Below are 18,414 nucleotides of genomic sequence, written 5' to 3'. Positions count from 1 at the left end.
TCTGTTGTTTTTCTGATTCATTTTCTCCCTTTTTTTTAGCCAATAAATCCAGTTAAATAAAATGATAATGATAATAAAAAGCAGCTTTTATGCTTGGAAGCGTTTGACATGCATCTGCTGAAGACACGTCTTCCATAAAAGCAATTTTATCGTAATTTCTCGATAATCTGCAGCAGCCGTAGAGGTACCTGCTGCCAGCCCACCTGCCGAGCTCAAACAAGATTGTCTGGAAGCGGCGGATTGGCGCCGTTCACGCTCGCTGCAGACAGACGCTGCTGCAAACAGTCGTGGAGATGTGAAGCACTTCCTCCTCCAGCCCCGACGGGGGACTCTTATTTTGGCGGTGCGTGTTGAGGTTTTAGCTTTCACAGTAGCATTTTTGTTGTCTGTCAGGCCTAAGAAAAGACACCTGGACTTGAGATCCATGAGGAGCTGCTTTGGTGGAGTGGGTATCAGGTCTTGGTTCAAATCCCAGATGTTTCCATGTTGTCCTTCTGCATGTGTGGGTTTTGAAAACGCGCGTCATAGGTCGTTTGGTGTTTCTAAATCGTCCTTTAGGAGGTTGATTACATTCCTGCGGCCCTGTCATCGACTGGAGAACCCTACAGTGGCCAGGATAGGCTCCAGCATCCACATGACCCCAAAAGAGATTAAGGTTTGGAAAATGAATAAATCAATAGGAAAATGTATTATTTTTTTACAGGAAAACATTTAACCCTTGTGCTATCTTAGATGACCCCCCCCCCCCCCCCCCCCCCCTTACATTGACGTGTTCTCCCTACCATGACAAAGGTGGTGTCCATGGATTACATGAAATCTTTCCACCTTTATCCACCTTTGTCATGGTAGGGAGAACACGCACAAGGGTTAATAAATAGTTTTTTTCTAAATTTGGGGCCTGAATTGGAAAAACAAATTCCAGATTCAATGAGGGACTTTAGACGAAACAAACGAAATATTTAAAACAGTTGCAGGAATGAATTGAAAATTTTCTACTGATGGTAAGAAAGTAAAATATCAAAATGAACAAATGCTTTGGCAAATATTTTTATAATATTGGAGATTTCTACCTTGTAAACAAAGAAGAGCCATTGTCACTAAAAACTAAATCAAAAGTATCAAATCTGAACTTCTTTGTACTAATTTAATAAACTTTGACCACATCGTACTATTTTAATTTCTAAGTTCCGCATAAATGGTTTGTGAGTTTTGGTTCTGTTTTCTCGTTTCTGTTTCCTTATGAGGAAACTAACCCAGCTTTGGTTGAGCTTTTATTTTCAGTTTTATTATGCCATTTTAGTTATAAAAAGAGCAACAAAGGGGAGGAAAGAAAAGGATCTGAAAAGCTGAGCTTTGATTTTAGGACATTCAAAGAATATCGGTGTGGGTTTAATAATTCATCTGCGATGTTCTCCTCTGGGAAACGGGGGACAGATGCAGCTTTGGAGCTTTTGACAGAGTGGAAAATAAAGAAATCAATGCTCTGAGCGGCGACTAATAAACTCCTCAGTCGTCTAACAGGCCTGGTTATTATTTCTCAGAGGGCAGCGCAGCACCGAGCGGCTATTATTACTGTGCTCTCTCATTCAGCCCAGCCACAGGTCAAAGGTCAAGTGCTTGTTCATGCAACCTCCTCTGATCCAATGAAGGAAAGGTGCACCGTAGGGTCTGTAATGCCTGCACGTGCTGGGACGTGCACGTGCACAAAGATGAAGGAAAATCATCATGTTTATCCTTTACAAAAAAAAGAGGTCCTTTCAGAATAAAAGAGTCCGCACAAATTTACAACATATTTAAATAAATTAGATTTATAATTCTTCCAGTCTCAAATATTCAAATTAATTGAACTTATTTTATAAATCTACATGTAAACCCTTCAAAAAGAAAAGCGGGACCACATGAAAAACACTTTTCAGTGTCCAGAAGCCAAATTAAAATAAGAAAAAATGTTGCTTTATGTGTGACTCCAGTAACACAGTAAAGCTGGAAAACATTCCAAGTGTGCAGAGATGAATGAAAACTATTTATTTAGCAGGTGAATTGACGGGTTTGAGAGTTCATGAAGATTGTAGCAAAAAGTTGAAGAAAAAAAAAATAGAAAATTGGAACTAAAGGAAATTCCAGTGAACCGGGTTCAAATGAACCGGAAACACAGTTGGTATTTCCCTCTTCTCCTGAGAACAAAGTGGTCCAGTCCATTGACTGTATGTGAGCGAGTGGGTGTGACATCACCCGGTTCCAACCAAATGAAGTCAATTCACTGTTTATTTCTCTATTGGAGCCACTTCCTGTTTGGAACGTGACGTGGGAAGGGTCACTCAGTCCAGTTCTTCTTATTACGTCAATGGTCCAAACCACCTGGAATCATTTACACCATCTGCTCATTAGGGGGCAGTATTTCTGAAACCACAATCCATCATTTGTAGCTAATCTCACTACGTCTTTTTAAAAGTTTTTCAACATCGATCACTTAACCCTTGTGCTATCCTATGGGGTCATTTTGACCCCACCCTTACATTGACGTGTTCTCCCTACCATGACAAAGGTGGATAAAGGTGGAAAGATTTCATGTAATCCATGGACACCAGTGAAGATCACAAATCATTGAAGAAAAAAGGTTCAGCGCACTGTCTAGTGGGTCTAGATGACCCAACTCCCAATGTTAAAGTGCCTAGGATAGCACAAGGGTTAAAATTGTATTTGTGAGTATTTCTTTACTCAAATTGTTGTGAATCAGGATCAGAGTGGGGCTGTAAATACATAAACCAGCCCACAGTGCTCAATTTCAAGACTGTTGAAGGAAAATCAAAGAAAAAAAGTCTTGTTTGGCCCCACGGCGGTACTTCGCGATGTTTGGTCCGGTCCCATCCAGAGCCGTTAACGGAGGAAGAAAAAGTCTCACAAACTGTCCTAAAACTTCAAACCGCTTTTAGATTTTTCTAAGCATAAAGGAGGAAGTCTGCAGATTTCATAGGAGCGAATCCAAAACAGATTTTTATTCCTAAGAGCTGTTGAGCAACTGAGAAAAAGAAAGTCCCAAAGAAAAGAAAAAAGACATCAAAATATAATCAAATATGAGTTTATTTATTTTTTATAAATCATTTCTTACAAAATTGGCATTTCTCTATTTCATTTGTGGCGTCTATAAAAGTTTTCTCTCAGAAGGAAGGAGGGAGGAGAAGGCATCAGGACAGCCGGGCTCAACCGAGTCCTCACAGATCGCCGACCGCCCACGCTCGGCCCACGCCGATAAATAATCCCACACAGGAAGTGGTCGTGCTTTGTCGCCGTGGCAACAGGGCCCGAACGCAACAACGGAAAGGGGCGTCCAGGGTGCGAGGATGGAGACTCAGGGGGGGGTCAAGAACTCAATCGCTGATCAAAGGCACAAATCAATAAGCCGGGTAAACTTCCTGTGTTGGAGCTGAAGACGATAACTTGCATAAAGTTCTCCTGATGATTTCCGTTTTCACGTGCGTTAAAAAGCTGGAAAACTTTCCGTTACTCGGCCGTGGCTTTGCAGAGACGCAGTCACAGCCATGGTTGTAATCTAGAAACGTTTCCATCTGGCGGAGGCGACCCAGCTGCTGATTATTTCCCTCTTGTCAGCGGCTGTCGCCTTTATTGGGACTTTATAATTTGACTCCCGCCGAGAGCCAACATGGTACGGCCCAATCCAATTTGGGATCGCTGGTGTATGCAATCTTTTCTGGAGTTTAAACCAGTCAAATCGTTTCTCTGTCTCTCTCTCTCCTGGGGAGATCTGTGTTAGAAAGACACTGCGGTGTGATGGACGCTTCCCCACAGGAACAAAATGAAATGAATGCACAGCAAAACATCATAAACCCCCCCAAGAGATGCAGGATCAGGTTCAAATCACTGCTTTTGGTTATGATGGGAATCCTCTGCAAAGCCTCATGGGACATGGAGGAGGGGGGGGGGGGGTCAGACAATCACACATACAAGGCTTGATATGGAATCAGACGATGATTTTTTCTTTTTTTCTTTCGTGCATTGTTGTGAAAATTTCCTGATTTAAACGGATTTAACGTAAAGTGCCAAAAAAAAGAAGCGTGGAGAGCAAAGGTCGCTCTCTGATAAACGGTTTTTAACCACGACGGACAAGGCAGCGCGAGAAAAAAAACTACACACAACAAAAACGATGTGTGACGACACGCCGAAAAGGCCTGAAAGCTCATTGGCTGACGGAAAGGCTGCTGGAAGAGCGCCGCTTTCATTCAAGAGTCTGCTACTGACACGTGCCGCCGGAGCGGGCGGCCATTTTTTTCTGATGTGAGGGGAGGATGAGGAGGAGGAGGAGCAAAGGGGAAGCCAGCAGGTTGGGGTTTTTTCTAATCTCGCCACTTTAAAGCAGAACAACGCACGCCGTTTCACCAGCAGCGGCCTCCTGGGACTCAAACCGCTTTCTAAATGAAAACGGTTGAACTAAACGCCGACAGATCCTCAAATACGTCAGGATGAAAAAAGAAGTCAAGGATGAGGAGAAGTTTTCAACATGAAAGACGGCGCCGCACCTCAATTATCCTGCTGTAAACAGGTGATGTCTTTAAGGGGGGGGGGGCTTTCCATGTGAAGGGGCAGAAGGGAGGGGGCAGGTTTGCATTTAATCCAGAAATGTTCGTTTTAACGGCGGGAAAAGGTTCCCAGCTCGAGCTTAAGGCCGGATAAACTCTTTTAAGGCTCTTAACACACAAACACAGCGGAGGGGGAAGAGCGGATGAAAGAGTGGATGAATATAGAGTTAAGAAAAGAAAAAAAACGGATGTGGCAAATAAGAGATAAATGGAACAGGAAATGAGATGTTTTTCTAACTTATCTGCGATAACAAGGGGGGGGGCAGAAGAAGCGCTATCGACGGAAAAACGAGAAAACCGCAGAAACTACAGACTTCAGACTTTCTTGGAATTTACGACTTCTTTTGCTGCAAGGAAACCCAAACACGCCGCCGCTGTTGACCCCCTTTTTTTTATGTTTTATTTTACTGTGAACAAAAATAATCCCGGGCTAAAAAGCAGAGGGGGGGGGGGTCGACAGAGATTTAAGGAAAGCTGGGTTGCCAGGTTTGCTAGCACAAACACCTTCTCGTCTTTGACCGTCCTGCACATGTGCAGAGAGTGCAGGAACGAACCGCCGTCCCAGTTGTACAAAAAATATGATATATCCCATAGTTCTTGTCATCAGTAGTGTGTTTGTGAAACGTACAGAATTGTTTGGCATGTACATCACGTCGTATATTTGTGAGTTTTTTTCATATCCAAATGCCATCTGCTTGTTTCCTCTTCCTCCCCTCTGCTTCAAGTCTTGGCAGAGGCGGCGGCGGCGGCGCTCTGGTCGTTGGCAAAGCGCTGGGCGGAGGACAGAGCGGCGCCCGTCCAAACCGCTGGAGTCCGACTGCTCCGTCTGGCCTCCACCGAGTCCCTGTCTCGTGCCTCCCCCTGCACGGGGTCTCCCCCGAGGGGGTGGCGGTCCTGTCAGAGCCTCTCGATGTCCCTGTATTTCTTGCGGAGGATGGAAACCTGGTCCTTGAACAGAACCGGATCCAGTCTCATCTGGGAATGGATGAGCGGCATGCCGCCAAACCAGCTGGCGAACTTGTTCATGCAGGTCTGCCGCTGGGCAAAGTGGTCCGGATCGGCCCACCGGGACGCCCTAGAAGACTGGAGGGAGGGTTGGATACAAAAAAAAAAATGGATTGAAAAACCAAATAATAGGACTTTAGAAACAAACAGTTCTGAGGAGAATAGAGGAAAATATGGTTTTACTGTGTTTTTGTGAAGAAACATTTTTGTTTTGTTACAACGGAGACATGAAGGCTACATTTACTGAAATATTAAATCCATGCAGCCAAGAAAATAAAAAGAATACAGAGGATTGTTTCTTACATATCTAAAATACAAAACAGTTAGAAATGAAAATCTAAAAATGATCTCAAAGCAAGTTAAAGGAAAGTAACGTTTTAGTTAGTCAAATGTTAGCTTCCGCCTCGTCCATTATTTCTGATAAAGTACTTAAAGCACAGGCTAATTATTCATTAGCGCGTACAGAGTGTAAGTTGTGTTTTTTTGCATAGTCAGGGGTGCAACTTGTTCTCAGGAGCGACTAAAAAAATAACATTACTACGCCCTCTAGTGGTCATTATTTCCACTAATGAAATATGTATATAACTTAAAAATGATTTTCCTGTGACTCAAATCCTTCTGGGAGCTGGTGGGATCTGTTGGGGCATAGGTGACCCTGGTGGGGCGTGGGTGACCCGCTGCCGTCTCACCTGACCCATCATGGTCTCCTTGTACTGCTTCTTCTGTGTGACTTTGATGGGCGGCAGCTTGGTTACAGCAGAAACCAGGAAGTTCATCAGGATGTCCTCACAATTGGCCAGCTGGTCCACCATGCTCTTCAGAGTCGCGGGTAAGTAGTTGGTGTACAGATGATGGTAATACCTGCCGTGACAGGTGGGACTGTTCAGTTACATCAGCAGCAGCAGACAGGATGGAAGAAACGTATCCAACAATACATTTAGTTCTGAACATCTTCCATAAACTGCGACATTTCCAACTGTAATGAGCTAAGAAGGTCACAGGGGGCAGTAGAGTGTACAGTAAGGCCTGTAGAGGATGGAAAAAAGGAAAGATAGTACACCAAAGAGCAGTGGATGCAGTTTACTTTTCTCGAAAAAAAATGTAATTGTAAAAGATTTGATTCTTTCTTAAATCAGGAAGTCTGCTGCTAAATCCCAAACCTACAGCTGCATAAATCACAACTCCAAGTGAAAGAAAAGTGCAATTCATGCACATAAAGTTTTGTATTGTAATTAACAGGTAAAAAAAAAGAACATTTCTTTTATATTTCATCAAGTGTTTTTTTTAAATGGAACATTTGCAGGGTCCAGCTGGATAAAATGCTGGGATTCCGGTTCCTGAACAGACCGAGCGAGTGACTTATTGGAAGTGATTGAGCGTTGGGCTGTTGTGATTGGCTGGCTTCAGCTTGACGGACTGATGTCATCACCGAGGAGTGAAGCTGTATTTAAGCTGACAGCAGTTAAGCTTCACTTCATGCAGCAGCGGAAGACGGCTGAGCAGCTGAGACTTTGACCGACTCCACAGAGCTTTACATCCCTTCATGATCTCCACACCACTCCATCACAGGGGAACGTGGCAGAGGGGGAGGAGCTTTACCTGTGGAAGAAGGCGGCGCCGGTCAGGACCATGGAGTAATCGTTGGTCCATTTGGACGTGTAGCCCCAGCGCTCCTTGTTGCTGTCCCAGAAGTGGCTGCGGGCCGGGTAACCCACGATTCGCTCGGGAAAACTCTGCCATACGGTGAACGCAAAGTCCACCTACACACACACACACGCACACAGGCTTAATGCTTTAACAAAGACGGGTTAGTGTTAGATACAATCACAAAGAGTTTTACAACATAAAATGCAATCAAAAATCATAATTTAAACCAAAAACTAAGGCAAATCTAGTAAAAATGTAAAGAAAAAAAGAGGCAGGTGGTAGGAAAATTCAGTCAAAGCTCTGATGGAAATATGCATTTTTATGACGTATGGAGGACGTCCCCTTTAACATTAGAAGTCCGAGATTTTTAATCCGAGGGTTTAAAAAAAAAAAAAAAGGGCGACACACTAATAAGTGTGTTTGTGTGGGTTTTCTCCGAGCACTTCAGTTCCCCCCACCCCATCAGAATGTAGTGTGTTTAGGATGATTATTAGTTAAAATTTGTGAATTGAAGAAATATTTTTTAATTCTTTCTGCTAGTAGAACACAAAAAACGCAGACAATAAAACAATTAGAACTGATTTAATTATTTTTTTAAATCTGGTCGGACGTAAAATTAAAAAAAGGGCGACACACTAATAAGTGTGTTTGTGTGGGGTTTTCTCTGAGCACTTCAGTTCCCCCCACCTTAACCAAAATACAGTTCCTGTAAAATTTTTAACAAGTCGATTATTTATTTTTATTAAAATTAATTTCATACATTAAGAAAAAAAAAACCATGAAAAAAGTTGAAGAAAAAAAAATTGCAATACACTAAATGCATCCCCTCCATGAACCGCCACCTTAACGTGGTGAAGCGAATCTGTCCAGTGCTAATCCCAAAGGCATGGCGTCCCAAAACAGACAGGCTCTGGGTGAAGAGTCAGACTAAGAGCGGTTCAGAATCCCTAAACTGAGTCAGAAAGAACAAGGTCCAGTTGCAACACACAGGTTGCAGTCAGGCCAGGCCTGGAGCATTGGGGGCTTGGTGGCCGGGGCTCTTCCCATGAACCCGGCAAAAAGACACAAAATCACTCCTCCCTGGGCCAACTGATGAGGAACTGATGTATCGTGGTTCGGGTGACAGTTGAAGGCGGTTTTCTCCTTAGTCTTTATCAATTCACAAAAATAAATCTCAACAGATGAATGGACGGAAAGGTTTCTTTATGACGGAGTATTAGGGCCACCAAAAAAAATAAATAAAAAAAACCACCACCAAAAAAAAAAAAAAAGTTAAATTACGAGTTTTTATCTCGTAAATTTAGGAGATAAAAACTCGTAAATTTGTGAGAAAAAACTCGTAATTTTACAAGATTTTAAGTCGTAAATTTATGAGAAAAAAACTCGTAAATTTATGAGATAAAAATCGTAAATTTACGAGATTAAAGTGGAGGTGAGCATGCAGAGCAGCAGGTGAATGCCGCGCAGCAACAGAGCAGACCGACTAAACTTTGTTGAACAGGTGAGCTGAATGAGCTTGAACGTTCCAAATATCTGGAAGCTCATTTGTTTGATTTACAATTTATTAAAGTTTTATTTATTGATGGTTGGTTTGCAGGATCTCTGCAGCCCGATGAAGCCGTCGGTGTCCCTGCAGCTTTCCACTTCAATCCTTTCTTCCTCCACCAAAAACAAGATCTCTACGTTTGTGTGACGCTTCCGTCTGAGGAGGTGGATCACTTTTTTTGGCATTTTCAACGTTCTGATGCTAATATAATAGACTTTTTTCATTCATCGTTGTTGTTTGATGATATAACGGGACGTTTACTTCCGCATTGGTGTTCGGATCTGATGACAGGTTCATGACGTAAGGTGACAGATGAACTTGAGGGTTTGTGAATGAAAAGGAGAATAAAAGCTGCAACGATCCTCTACACCCAAACGTGTCTCTGAGCTCCTTATTTTACATATGAAACTCCGCTTTACTGACACTGAACCCCAGAAAACCGGCTCCACTGACAATAATCTGATTTTGAGTCGCCAAAGGTTCAGAATCTCTTTGTTTTAACCCTATAATAAACCTGGAAATAAAGCTTCACAAAAGGCTCCACATCTTTCATCTTCAAGCGATGCTCCGATAAACGGACAACTTTGGTGTTTGCTCCTTGTTAATCTATGACTTTTTTCTCGTAAATTTACGAGAAAAAAACTCGTAAATTTACGAGATAAAATGTCGTAATTTTACTTTTTTTTTTTTTTTTTGGTGGCCCTAATACTCCGTCGTATTTCTTGACATTCTTTGTGCATAAAGAAATTCGGAAATCTTTTATTTCTCTGTGTACTTTAAATTATTGCAACACGTTTGAGTAAAACATCAGATCCAGGTTTGTACGCACAATAACCACAAGAACAGGTTTATTTCATTTTCCGTGTTCTTTGTAGGGGTCATGGGACTGCCAAAGCATAACCAGGCCATTGTTGGAAAAAAAAAACTAAGCTAAATCAGTTTTAGACTATTCTCAGGTTTTTTGTCATCCTCTATTGGTCAATTTGAGTAATGAATCAACATATGAAGCATGTTCTTGGACTGTGGGAGGAAACCAGAGTGCCTGGAGAATACCCACATTTGTATGACGTGAACATGCAACCTCTACACACATAGATTCCAGCTGGGATTCAAACTGAGGCGTTCTCACTGTGATGTGAAGGCGCTAATTACTGTTCCACCATGCAGCCCCATTTTGCAACATTTTTGTCCAAAGCAATTTACAAATCTGTTACCTATTTAAAAAAAATTGGGGTATTAATTCACAGAAGTGCTAACCGTTTGAAATGTGTTCATGGAGAACAAATTAATGATCATTTGGTCTCTGCACAAACAGAAGTCTTTCCTTGATCGTAGAGCAGTGATAGAGAAAGTCTGGAGCAACGGTTTCGCACCAGGACTCTTCCAGAGGTGATTACAGGCGCTAGCATCGGGTAGTGACATTCCAGTGTGAACACCGTATGCTAAAAGCGTGACCCCGCCCGGTGTGGACGTAGAGTCACGTGTAGTTTTCTCTACGACCCGTTTGTCTGCAGCAGGGCTGTGGAGGAAAGTGTGCTCTGCGGGCTCACCGATTGAGCAGCCTGCGATACCAAACTTCAGGTTCGCAGAGATTCTTGGTTTTAATGAAACACTTTCTCTTTTTGTTGCTGAAATAAAGATACAGTTTTTCTGAACGATTCCAACACTAAAAAAACATCTAAAAGTTTGGACCTGAAAGAAAAAAAAACACCTCTTCACCTTCCGTCCTCACTACACATTAACAGAAGGGACATTTTTCAATCCTTTTGTGCTTAATCTTCCTCAGATTCATGCTGGGGGCTGTTTTTGTCCGACTCAAAATGCTGGTTTTCTGTTCCACTGTGTTCATTACAGTCGCGCTGCGGCCACACGGCGCCGTACGAGCACGCCGGCGTGTTTCGGGTCCCAATGATTACTCTTAAGTGAAACTAAACGTACACTTCCCGGGAATTTCGTGTCAACATTCTCATGAAACAAATCAAGTATTTTGGGAGGAAATTGCTTTCAAAACCTGCAGTTTAAAGCACACAACATCCCAGAGTTATTAGAAAGAAAAATATATTTTTTTAGGTTTCTGACTTTTGCTTTTATTCGATATGAGTAAAGGAAAACATTTAGAAGTAAAAAGAAAAGGAGGAAGTGAAAACTCACAGACATCAGCGTCCAATCAGACGACAGAAACATCAAACCTACAGAGGAACGTACACCTGCTAATTTTATTTGCTCTGTTTTAGGATTTGTTTTAATAAAGAACAGAGCAGCTGCTTTGAATGTGTGCATTTCATCAAATAAACTGTAATTTCTTTTGTTTTTATTGTCCTTAGTAGAAGTTTGAAGGCTTTCAGAATCGTTTCTGCACAGAATTCTGGATTTTTTAGGAATTCCTTTTCCTTTTCTGCCTCTCTGGTAGACCTCAAAAGCCTGTAGAGGATTGACTGGACCCCTGGACCCCAAAGCCCCATCGGCCCCTCAGAACGTTACACTTAAGTAAGTCCTTCTATGGGGTCAGATAACTGTCAAAATGAAACGTATGCATATAGACAACTTTGCAAAATACATATATATTTATATGAATACAACATTTCGTTTTACGTTGAACATATCTGTTTAAATTGTGACTTTTCTAAATGAAATATGATATTTCGCCTGTTCAAACACCATAAAAAAACATCACAGGGTTTCAGTCGTACATAACGAGTCACGAACCCGCAATTCAACAAATCTGCGTTCTGAGGCTCATTGATAAACGAAACTAGAATGAACTTCTTCATCCCATAACAGAGACATGTTCTCGTTACCATAGCTCTGCTAAAAGAACAACAGACAATAACAGCAGTCTCTGGTCCCTTTTCTGGCTGCGTTTTGTTGTTGCCAAGCAACAGCTGCTGACGGTGTAAACAATGCAGGCGCAGACCCAAAAGTGGTGGAAAATAGTAAAAGAAAGAAAAAAAAAGAGTAGCGTACATGTCAATCTACTCATCAGGTTATAAATGTCCAAAAAAAAAAGGTTATCAATAAGAGAATAAAACAACGGGAAGCTAACTGGCAGCCTACCACGCCGCTGTTTGTGACCAATAATTGACAATGATGAAATATCAATAACGTAAGGCTAAAAAAATAAATAAAGTCGTTTATAAAACATATAGACTGTTTATCAGTGGCTTCTTGTTCTCCTTAGCTGTAGTCAGAACGCATGAGCACGTTGCTGAATCACCGGTTCCTGGCTACATGAATGCCTGTAGCGTCTTTTTGATAGAATGGGAAATGTCGTATTCAAGACAAAGACAAATCGGATTCCAAACAAACATGTTAAAAATAAAACCAAATGTTTTCATATTGTGTCCTCTTTTTTTTAAAGTTTGCACGGCTATGACCGTACGTTTCATTTTGACATTCATCTAACTCCATACGCAACAGCGTGACGAACAGCGTTGAAGAGAAATAAAATAGGAAAGCAGCTTCCTTCTCTAAAAACGATGGCGCCGTACCTCGGTGGTGGACAGCACCGTGTCTTCATCCAGGCTCAGAACGGCGTCGGTCACGATGGTTTCGTACGGCACAAAGCGGCTGCTCATCACCTGCAGGGACACACACAGACGCTTCAGTCCACAGGAACCCACGGAGAACGTGGGTCCTTCAACCAGCGGTGATGTACGACTGTCTGGTCGGATGAAGCAAACCGCGGCGGTGGAGGAGTATCAAAAGATTCTTTTCATCCATATTCATTCCACATGTCACTTGTTTTAAAAAAAAGTCCTTTGAGTCACATATAAAAAGATTTCACACAAAAGATCTAAAAAAAAACACACAAGACTCTAAGGAAGTAACGTTCTGCTGAAAAATGTGCGTGATTTCTTAAAAAAATCAAAATCAAAAGGTGAAAAGGTCAAACAGAAAAAGCAAAACCACCATAAACCTGAAAAAGACTGAAAAGGTGAGAGGTTAAGAAAGACCTTTTTGTGGCTAAAAATACATTTTTCCAATGTTTTCAGAAGAACGAAGCATTCTTCCACAACTCCAGGAGACTCCATTTATCCTAAAAATCAACTATTTATGTAACGTTCAACGTTGAGGTTTTATGTAAAAACAACTGCTCTAGTCTGGGGTTATCTTTTAAACAAATACATTTTTAATTAAGAGGTGTTTTTTTTAATAGCATTTCATTAAAATGAAAAATGATTGTAGTGTCAGAGAACCTTGACCTATCTATGTATTTGTTCATTCGTGTCTTTTAAAAGAAATAAAATAAGTTTACCTCCTTATTGACAACCAACCTTTTTTCTCCTATTTCTTTATTTAAATATGTATTTATTTTATTATCTACCATATACATTTCTTTTAATCAAATATAATATTTTTATACATAACTTGTATGTTTATATCATGTAAAATGTAGATGTGAATGATGACAATAGAGGCATTCTATTCTATAGTAAAAACATAAAATACTTTTTTAAACGTTTGATCACTGAATTGATTATTAACACAGTAAAGACGTTATTTAGCTACAGGCTAAAATTGATGGGATAAAAAAAGAAATAAAAAAATTAGATAAAAACGTTTCATTCCAACGTCTGGCTGTAGAGAAGCAAACGGGTAATTTGACAATATTCCACTAATTATTTTTTTATTTGATAAAATATGAATCAAATATAGTTACATTTGGTAACTACTGCAGTTATTTTATTATTAATTTTCAATTTTGTCAAAATTTTCTTTACCCCTTCGATTATTTGGATGAAAAGACGTTGAAAGGAGCAAATTTACTTTATATTTTTCTGGACATAGTTGCCAAATCCTGTTCTTAACATCTATTTAGGATGATCGATCATTTACCAGTCCTAGTGCAGATCATTTAAACAATCCATAAGTATGAATGACAAATGACAAAGAGGAAGTGCTTATTGATTGTAGTTATGAAAGATTATTGAAAAATGACCTTAAATAACTGATAATACTTTGGTAACATCAGTGTGACGGCTGAACTAAGCTACAGATGTGGTGATGATGTTAAATTCTGCAGATAGTCTATGACGGCTCCTAAACGTTCTTCTACTGCCAAGTTTAATAACACAGGAACTGCTAAATACTGTAATGTATGGATTTTATCACTAAGTAAATTGTGTTTTTGAAAAATTTACATTTTTTAAGAAATTCAATATTTCTTATCTTATCTTTTCCAAAAACGGAAGAAAAAATAGTTTTTGGCTTAAGATCAATATATTTTAGTTTTTTTTTAAAAAGTGTGTACATAGTAAAATATCTTAACATAATTCAATATATTATTATATTAATAAAAGTACATGTTTGCATTATGAAATCTCAATACAAATAGGCTTTGACCAAACGTTTTTTTTCAGATTCCTGCAGGATCGGCTTGAATGTTATGGAGGTCGCTGATTGGCTAGAGAGCCGTGATGATGTCACCATAGATTTACTGATCCATATCAGTTTCTACTGCTAATAATTCATGAGCAAAACTATTTTTTCAAAGACCTTCCAGCTCCTCCATATATTTTCGGGTGTTTGTTGATCATTTTTCTGAATCCAGGTTTCACAGATGTGATGTAGACGTTTCTCCTGGAGACTCAGGCGTGAAGCTCCTGCATTCTCGGTTTTTCTGCAGCATCTCACAGCTTCACAGCGGCCATGTTCTAACACGCACAATAAAAATCCCCATTTATGAACTCACCACATCCTCCTGGAAGCAGCACCTTCTGCTTCCAGCTGCCACCAACCCAGGCAGCAACAAAACCTCTCAAACTTCAACTGCATGTTCACTCAGGGAGTCTTTGCCAGGAGCTAAAGTCTGTTTGGGATTTTTGACGACGACTTTGGGGCTTTTTGTGCTTAATGTTTGGGGCTTTTCTGCTTACTCCAGTTTCATTTCTCCTTCAATTGTTCTGGAGAAATCAGCGAAGATCTAAAAACACAGCGATGAAGTGAGGAGCGCCAACCCAGCATGCAGTTAGTGATGTAGCGGGCCCGTGACGCCCACAGGAACCGTTTAGTTTTGTTAGCGGGAGCGTTAGAAATCAAACAAACATCGAAAAGACACGGAGTTATACCAGAGGTGCAGAGAAACCGGAAAAACAGAAAACTGATCAAGAAAAACAAGAAAAGGATAAAGATATTTGCTGATGATGCGAGTCAAGTTTGTTGCTGCTAGCTAGTCAGCTATCGGTAACGGATCCAATCAAAAAAGCATCCAGATCCTTTTTCTTAATTTTATTTCCACCAGAGACGGTTGTTGTAATCAGTGGCGATAACAGAACCCTGACAAATCGCTGTGAATCAGGAGCAGATGAAAAAATGCAGTTTGAAAAAGATCGTAGAAGATCCGCTGGGCGGGGCCACAAGCTTGCTGCTCCGCCCCTTCCTGATGCATCCACTTGCAGCCCAATATAGATCCACGCGTGCTTTGGTTTTCCTCGCCTGAACAGCAGCTGATGTGCCATTACTAATGCTTTAAAGGGCTGTTATTAGCGATTTTTTATAACCTTTATCTATGTTGAGGAGCCAGCTAGAAAGGATGTAAACAGAAAACTCTCAGCAATGGGAAGGAGAGGCGGGGTTGCTCTACACCAAAGGTCCCGCCCACAATTTCGAGGCAATCTTCTAATGAACTCGAGCTGCGCAGCAGAATATGACCTAGAAAATGACAAGTTTTTGAAATCTTGGCTAAAAAATGCATAGTTCTAATCACAAAAGCACTATGAATAGTTAGGAAATAGATGATCAGAGTGGGACCTGCTGCTCCTACAGTCTCCTTTTCCTGATCTCCTTTAACCTTTGCCCCTGCTAAGGTCAACTTCTGTGGCCCCAGCGGCCCCTGAAGTCGTTTTATTGGTCCCTATTAAGACTGGTGCCGGTCATGCGTGCTGCCTTTGCTGCAGGCTCTGCATCGATGAAAGGTGGAAGCTCCAGCCAGCGGACATCTGTAGGAACGGAATCAAGAAGAACACGCCTTTCTGGAGCGCCACTAAAGGAGGAGAAGGAGAGGCTGGAGTTGGCGCTGGATCATGACATCAGTGCATCATCTGCTTTAACGCATGACGACCTTAAAGTAAAACCTGAGGAGCTTTTCTGGAAAAATCGATAACCCCTCCGATTTCACAAATGGAAGAGAGGCCAGAAACATCCTTCTAAAAGTTAAACTGTCAGCGGTTCATGTTGATCTATCTGACTTTCATTATCTAAAGGTTTGTGCGCTGGCCGGACAGATATAGGATGGTTAAATATGCATGCAGACATCCATAAAGAGGTTCACCTTGAGATAAATCTCAGAGCGAATCTGTTTGCTTCCAATATAACCGTATGAATTTTTAATCACCTCTAACAAATTCATGGCTTTGGAAGGGAGACGGGCCATGACAACAAGAAAACAGCCGCGCACGGCGAGGAGGGGAGACGCCAATGTGGTGCAAGCGCCACCGCAGGGCGCGGCCTGTCGATCTCCACAGTGACGGAGCGTGGATACAAGTTTCCATTATGCCTGAAGGGTCGCCTTTCTCTTCCAAATCGATAAAAACACATAGACGAGGACGGGCGCTGTGTCACACCGATGTCTGATACACGCGGCTCAAATTTGCTCCTCGCCGCCTCCGCCATTGAAAGCGGAGCAGCTGGAGCTGCTGCTCCGTAATGGATGGCTGTCCTTGAAATTTCCCTGGAAGCAGAGAGGGACCTATGTGGGCGGATGGAGGGATAAACATCTTGAGGATATGGAGATGGGAAGTCTTTGGTCTGTTGCCATGATGAAAGAAGAAGAAGAAAAAAAAAAGTGCTTTTCTTTGACAAAGAAAGTGCATTGTAGCCGGGAAAAGCGCCTGAACTCAAACAAACTCCTACGCAACCGAGAAACGGCTCACAGCTTTAAAGCCCCACGAACACCCACCCCGACGAACCTCAGCAGCAAATAGATATTCATACTGGAGTGGAAGTAACCCTCCGCTGACATCCCATCATCCCTTTCTGTACACTCTCTCCCGCTGGCTTACGGTCCCTCAGACATCAGTGGTGCAACAAAGGCCATCCAGACGTGCAGGTTAGATCCAGATTCTGGCTCAAACGAGGAAAACAAACGTTTATGGATCTGTTTGTCCGCAGGTGGAGGATTTAGAAGGGAGACGTTGGTCCAGCAGCGGCATCACAAACTAAAGAAATACTCAGAGATGCAGTTTTAATCTGAAATGCTTTTATAAATGTCCTCCGGCGTGAGAAAAAATGCTACAAAAACAATGTTTCAAATTCTTCTGCCTATTTTAACAAAACATTTTTTTAAATTCCTAAAAATGTCTAGGAAAGGGTAAAGTGGATTTTTGGTTTCACACTGCACTTTTGAGAGTGGTTAAACCCTCCTTTACCCACTGTTTACGTTTAAATGTTTACGTTAAGACCACAAAACCCCCTTTTTTTTCAAATCTAAAACATGCAGTAACCATGGAAACCTCACTAACCACATTTAAAAAATGTAAAGTGGTGGACAAAATTGTCGGTACCCCTTAGTTAAATAAAGAAAGTCCACAATGCTCACTGAAATGACTTGAAACGTTCAAAAGTAACAATAAATTAATATTTATTAAAAATTAAATAATCAAAATCAGCCAGTTATGGGTACCATCATTTTTCTCCAGCCCTATTTCATTAGTTTGTTTTTTAAAATAATTCTGTTAATCAACAACTCAAAAGTAATGGATGATTTTGATTATTTAATTTTCAATACATTTTAATTTATTGTTACTTTTAAACGTTTCAAGTCATTTTAGTGAGCATTGTGGACTTTCTTTATTTAACTGAGGGGTACCAACAATTTTGTCCACCACTGTACATTTTCCAACTTTTCCTGGTTAGAACCTCGATGTAGGACCAGAGTTCACCTGTTGGACCGACACCTGAGAAATACAGTGGTGAGGAGAAGCTCTGAAGCTTCATCTCAGCGCCCGGTCCCTGTTTACCCCCCATTGTGAAACCGTCCAGGACGTCACATCCATCCCAACACGGCAGGAGACTGACAGTTTTACAGACAAATTGAGAAAATGAGGGTTTGGTGATGGGTGGAGGGTTCAGCTCATTGTCATTGGCGTGATGCGATGTCCTGCAGGCATGAAGAGAGAGAGAAAAAAAAAAGCATCCCATCTCCCAGCTCTGTGTTCTTGTTTTTCAGGAGAACTTGACAGAGTGAAGACCAGCAGAGGAGGGGAAAAAAACGAAAGAGGAGACAAGAAGAAAGGGAAACAAACAGGGAGGAGAGACAAACAGAGGATGAGAGGCTGATGTTTTGGGCCCCGGTTGGTTTGTAACGTTAGAAGTGAGACATATTAGCCCGAGGCTTCATGCTGCTCCGCGGGAAAGTGAGCTCTTCCAGCAGAAATCTGCCTCCAGCGCTTCACCTCCTCCTGCTCGGTAAAGGACAGCAGGAGGAGGAGAAGGAGCAGCGACTTCGTGAAGCTCTGCTGGGATTCGGACAAAACAAACGATGACATCACAGCCGGAGAAACCAGCAACATTTTAAAAAGGGATCAAATATATATTTTGAAATCCACCAATGAAACTAAACCCACACATCACGGGTAACCAAAGGACATTTAAAAACTATTATGGGATGGCCACAGGACCTAC

General features: G+C 41.5%; 1 protein-coding gene across 1 annotated transcript in view; it reads right to left on the bottom strand.

Moving 5' to 3' along the window:
• Nucleotides 1-3,063: 3,063 nt before the first annotated feature.
• The window catches only part of LOC101167217 (exostosin-1b), a 135,054-nt gene continuing 119,703 nt past the window's right edge, over nucleotides 3,064-18,414 (bottom strand). Inside the window, exons 8-11 of the mRNA XM_023959609.1 lie at nucleotides 12,282-12,371; nucleotides 7,200-7,360; nucleotides 6,290-6,461; nucleotides 3,064-5,678 (exon numbers count right to left, since the gene is read on the bottom strand). Of these exons, the coding sequence (XP_023815377.1) occupies nucleotides 5,493-5,678; nucleotides 6,290-6,461; nucleotides 7,200-7,360; nucleotides 12,282-12,371 (609 nt within the window). The 3' untranslated portion in view covers nucleotides 3,064-5,492. The remainder of the gene's footprint in view (nucleotides 5,679-6,289; nucleotides 6,462-7,199; nucleotides 7,361-12,281; nucleotides 12,372-18,414) is intronic.

Source organism: Oryzias latipes, chromosome 11, assembly GCF_002234675.1.
Source record: "Oryzias latipes chromosome 11, ASM223467v1".
NCBI classification, from domain to species: Eukaryota; Metazoa; Chordata; class Actinopteri; order Beloniformes; family Adrianichthyidae; genus Oryzias; species Oryzias latipes.
Note: the sequence above shows the minus strand (reverse complement) of the source record. Positions and strands in the feature narration are given on the sequence as shown.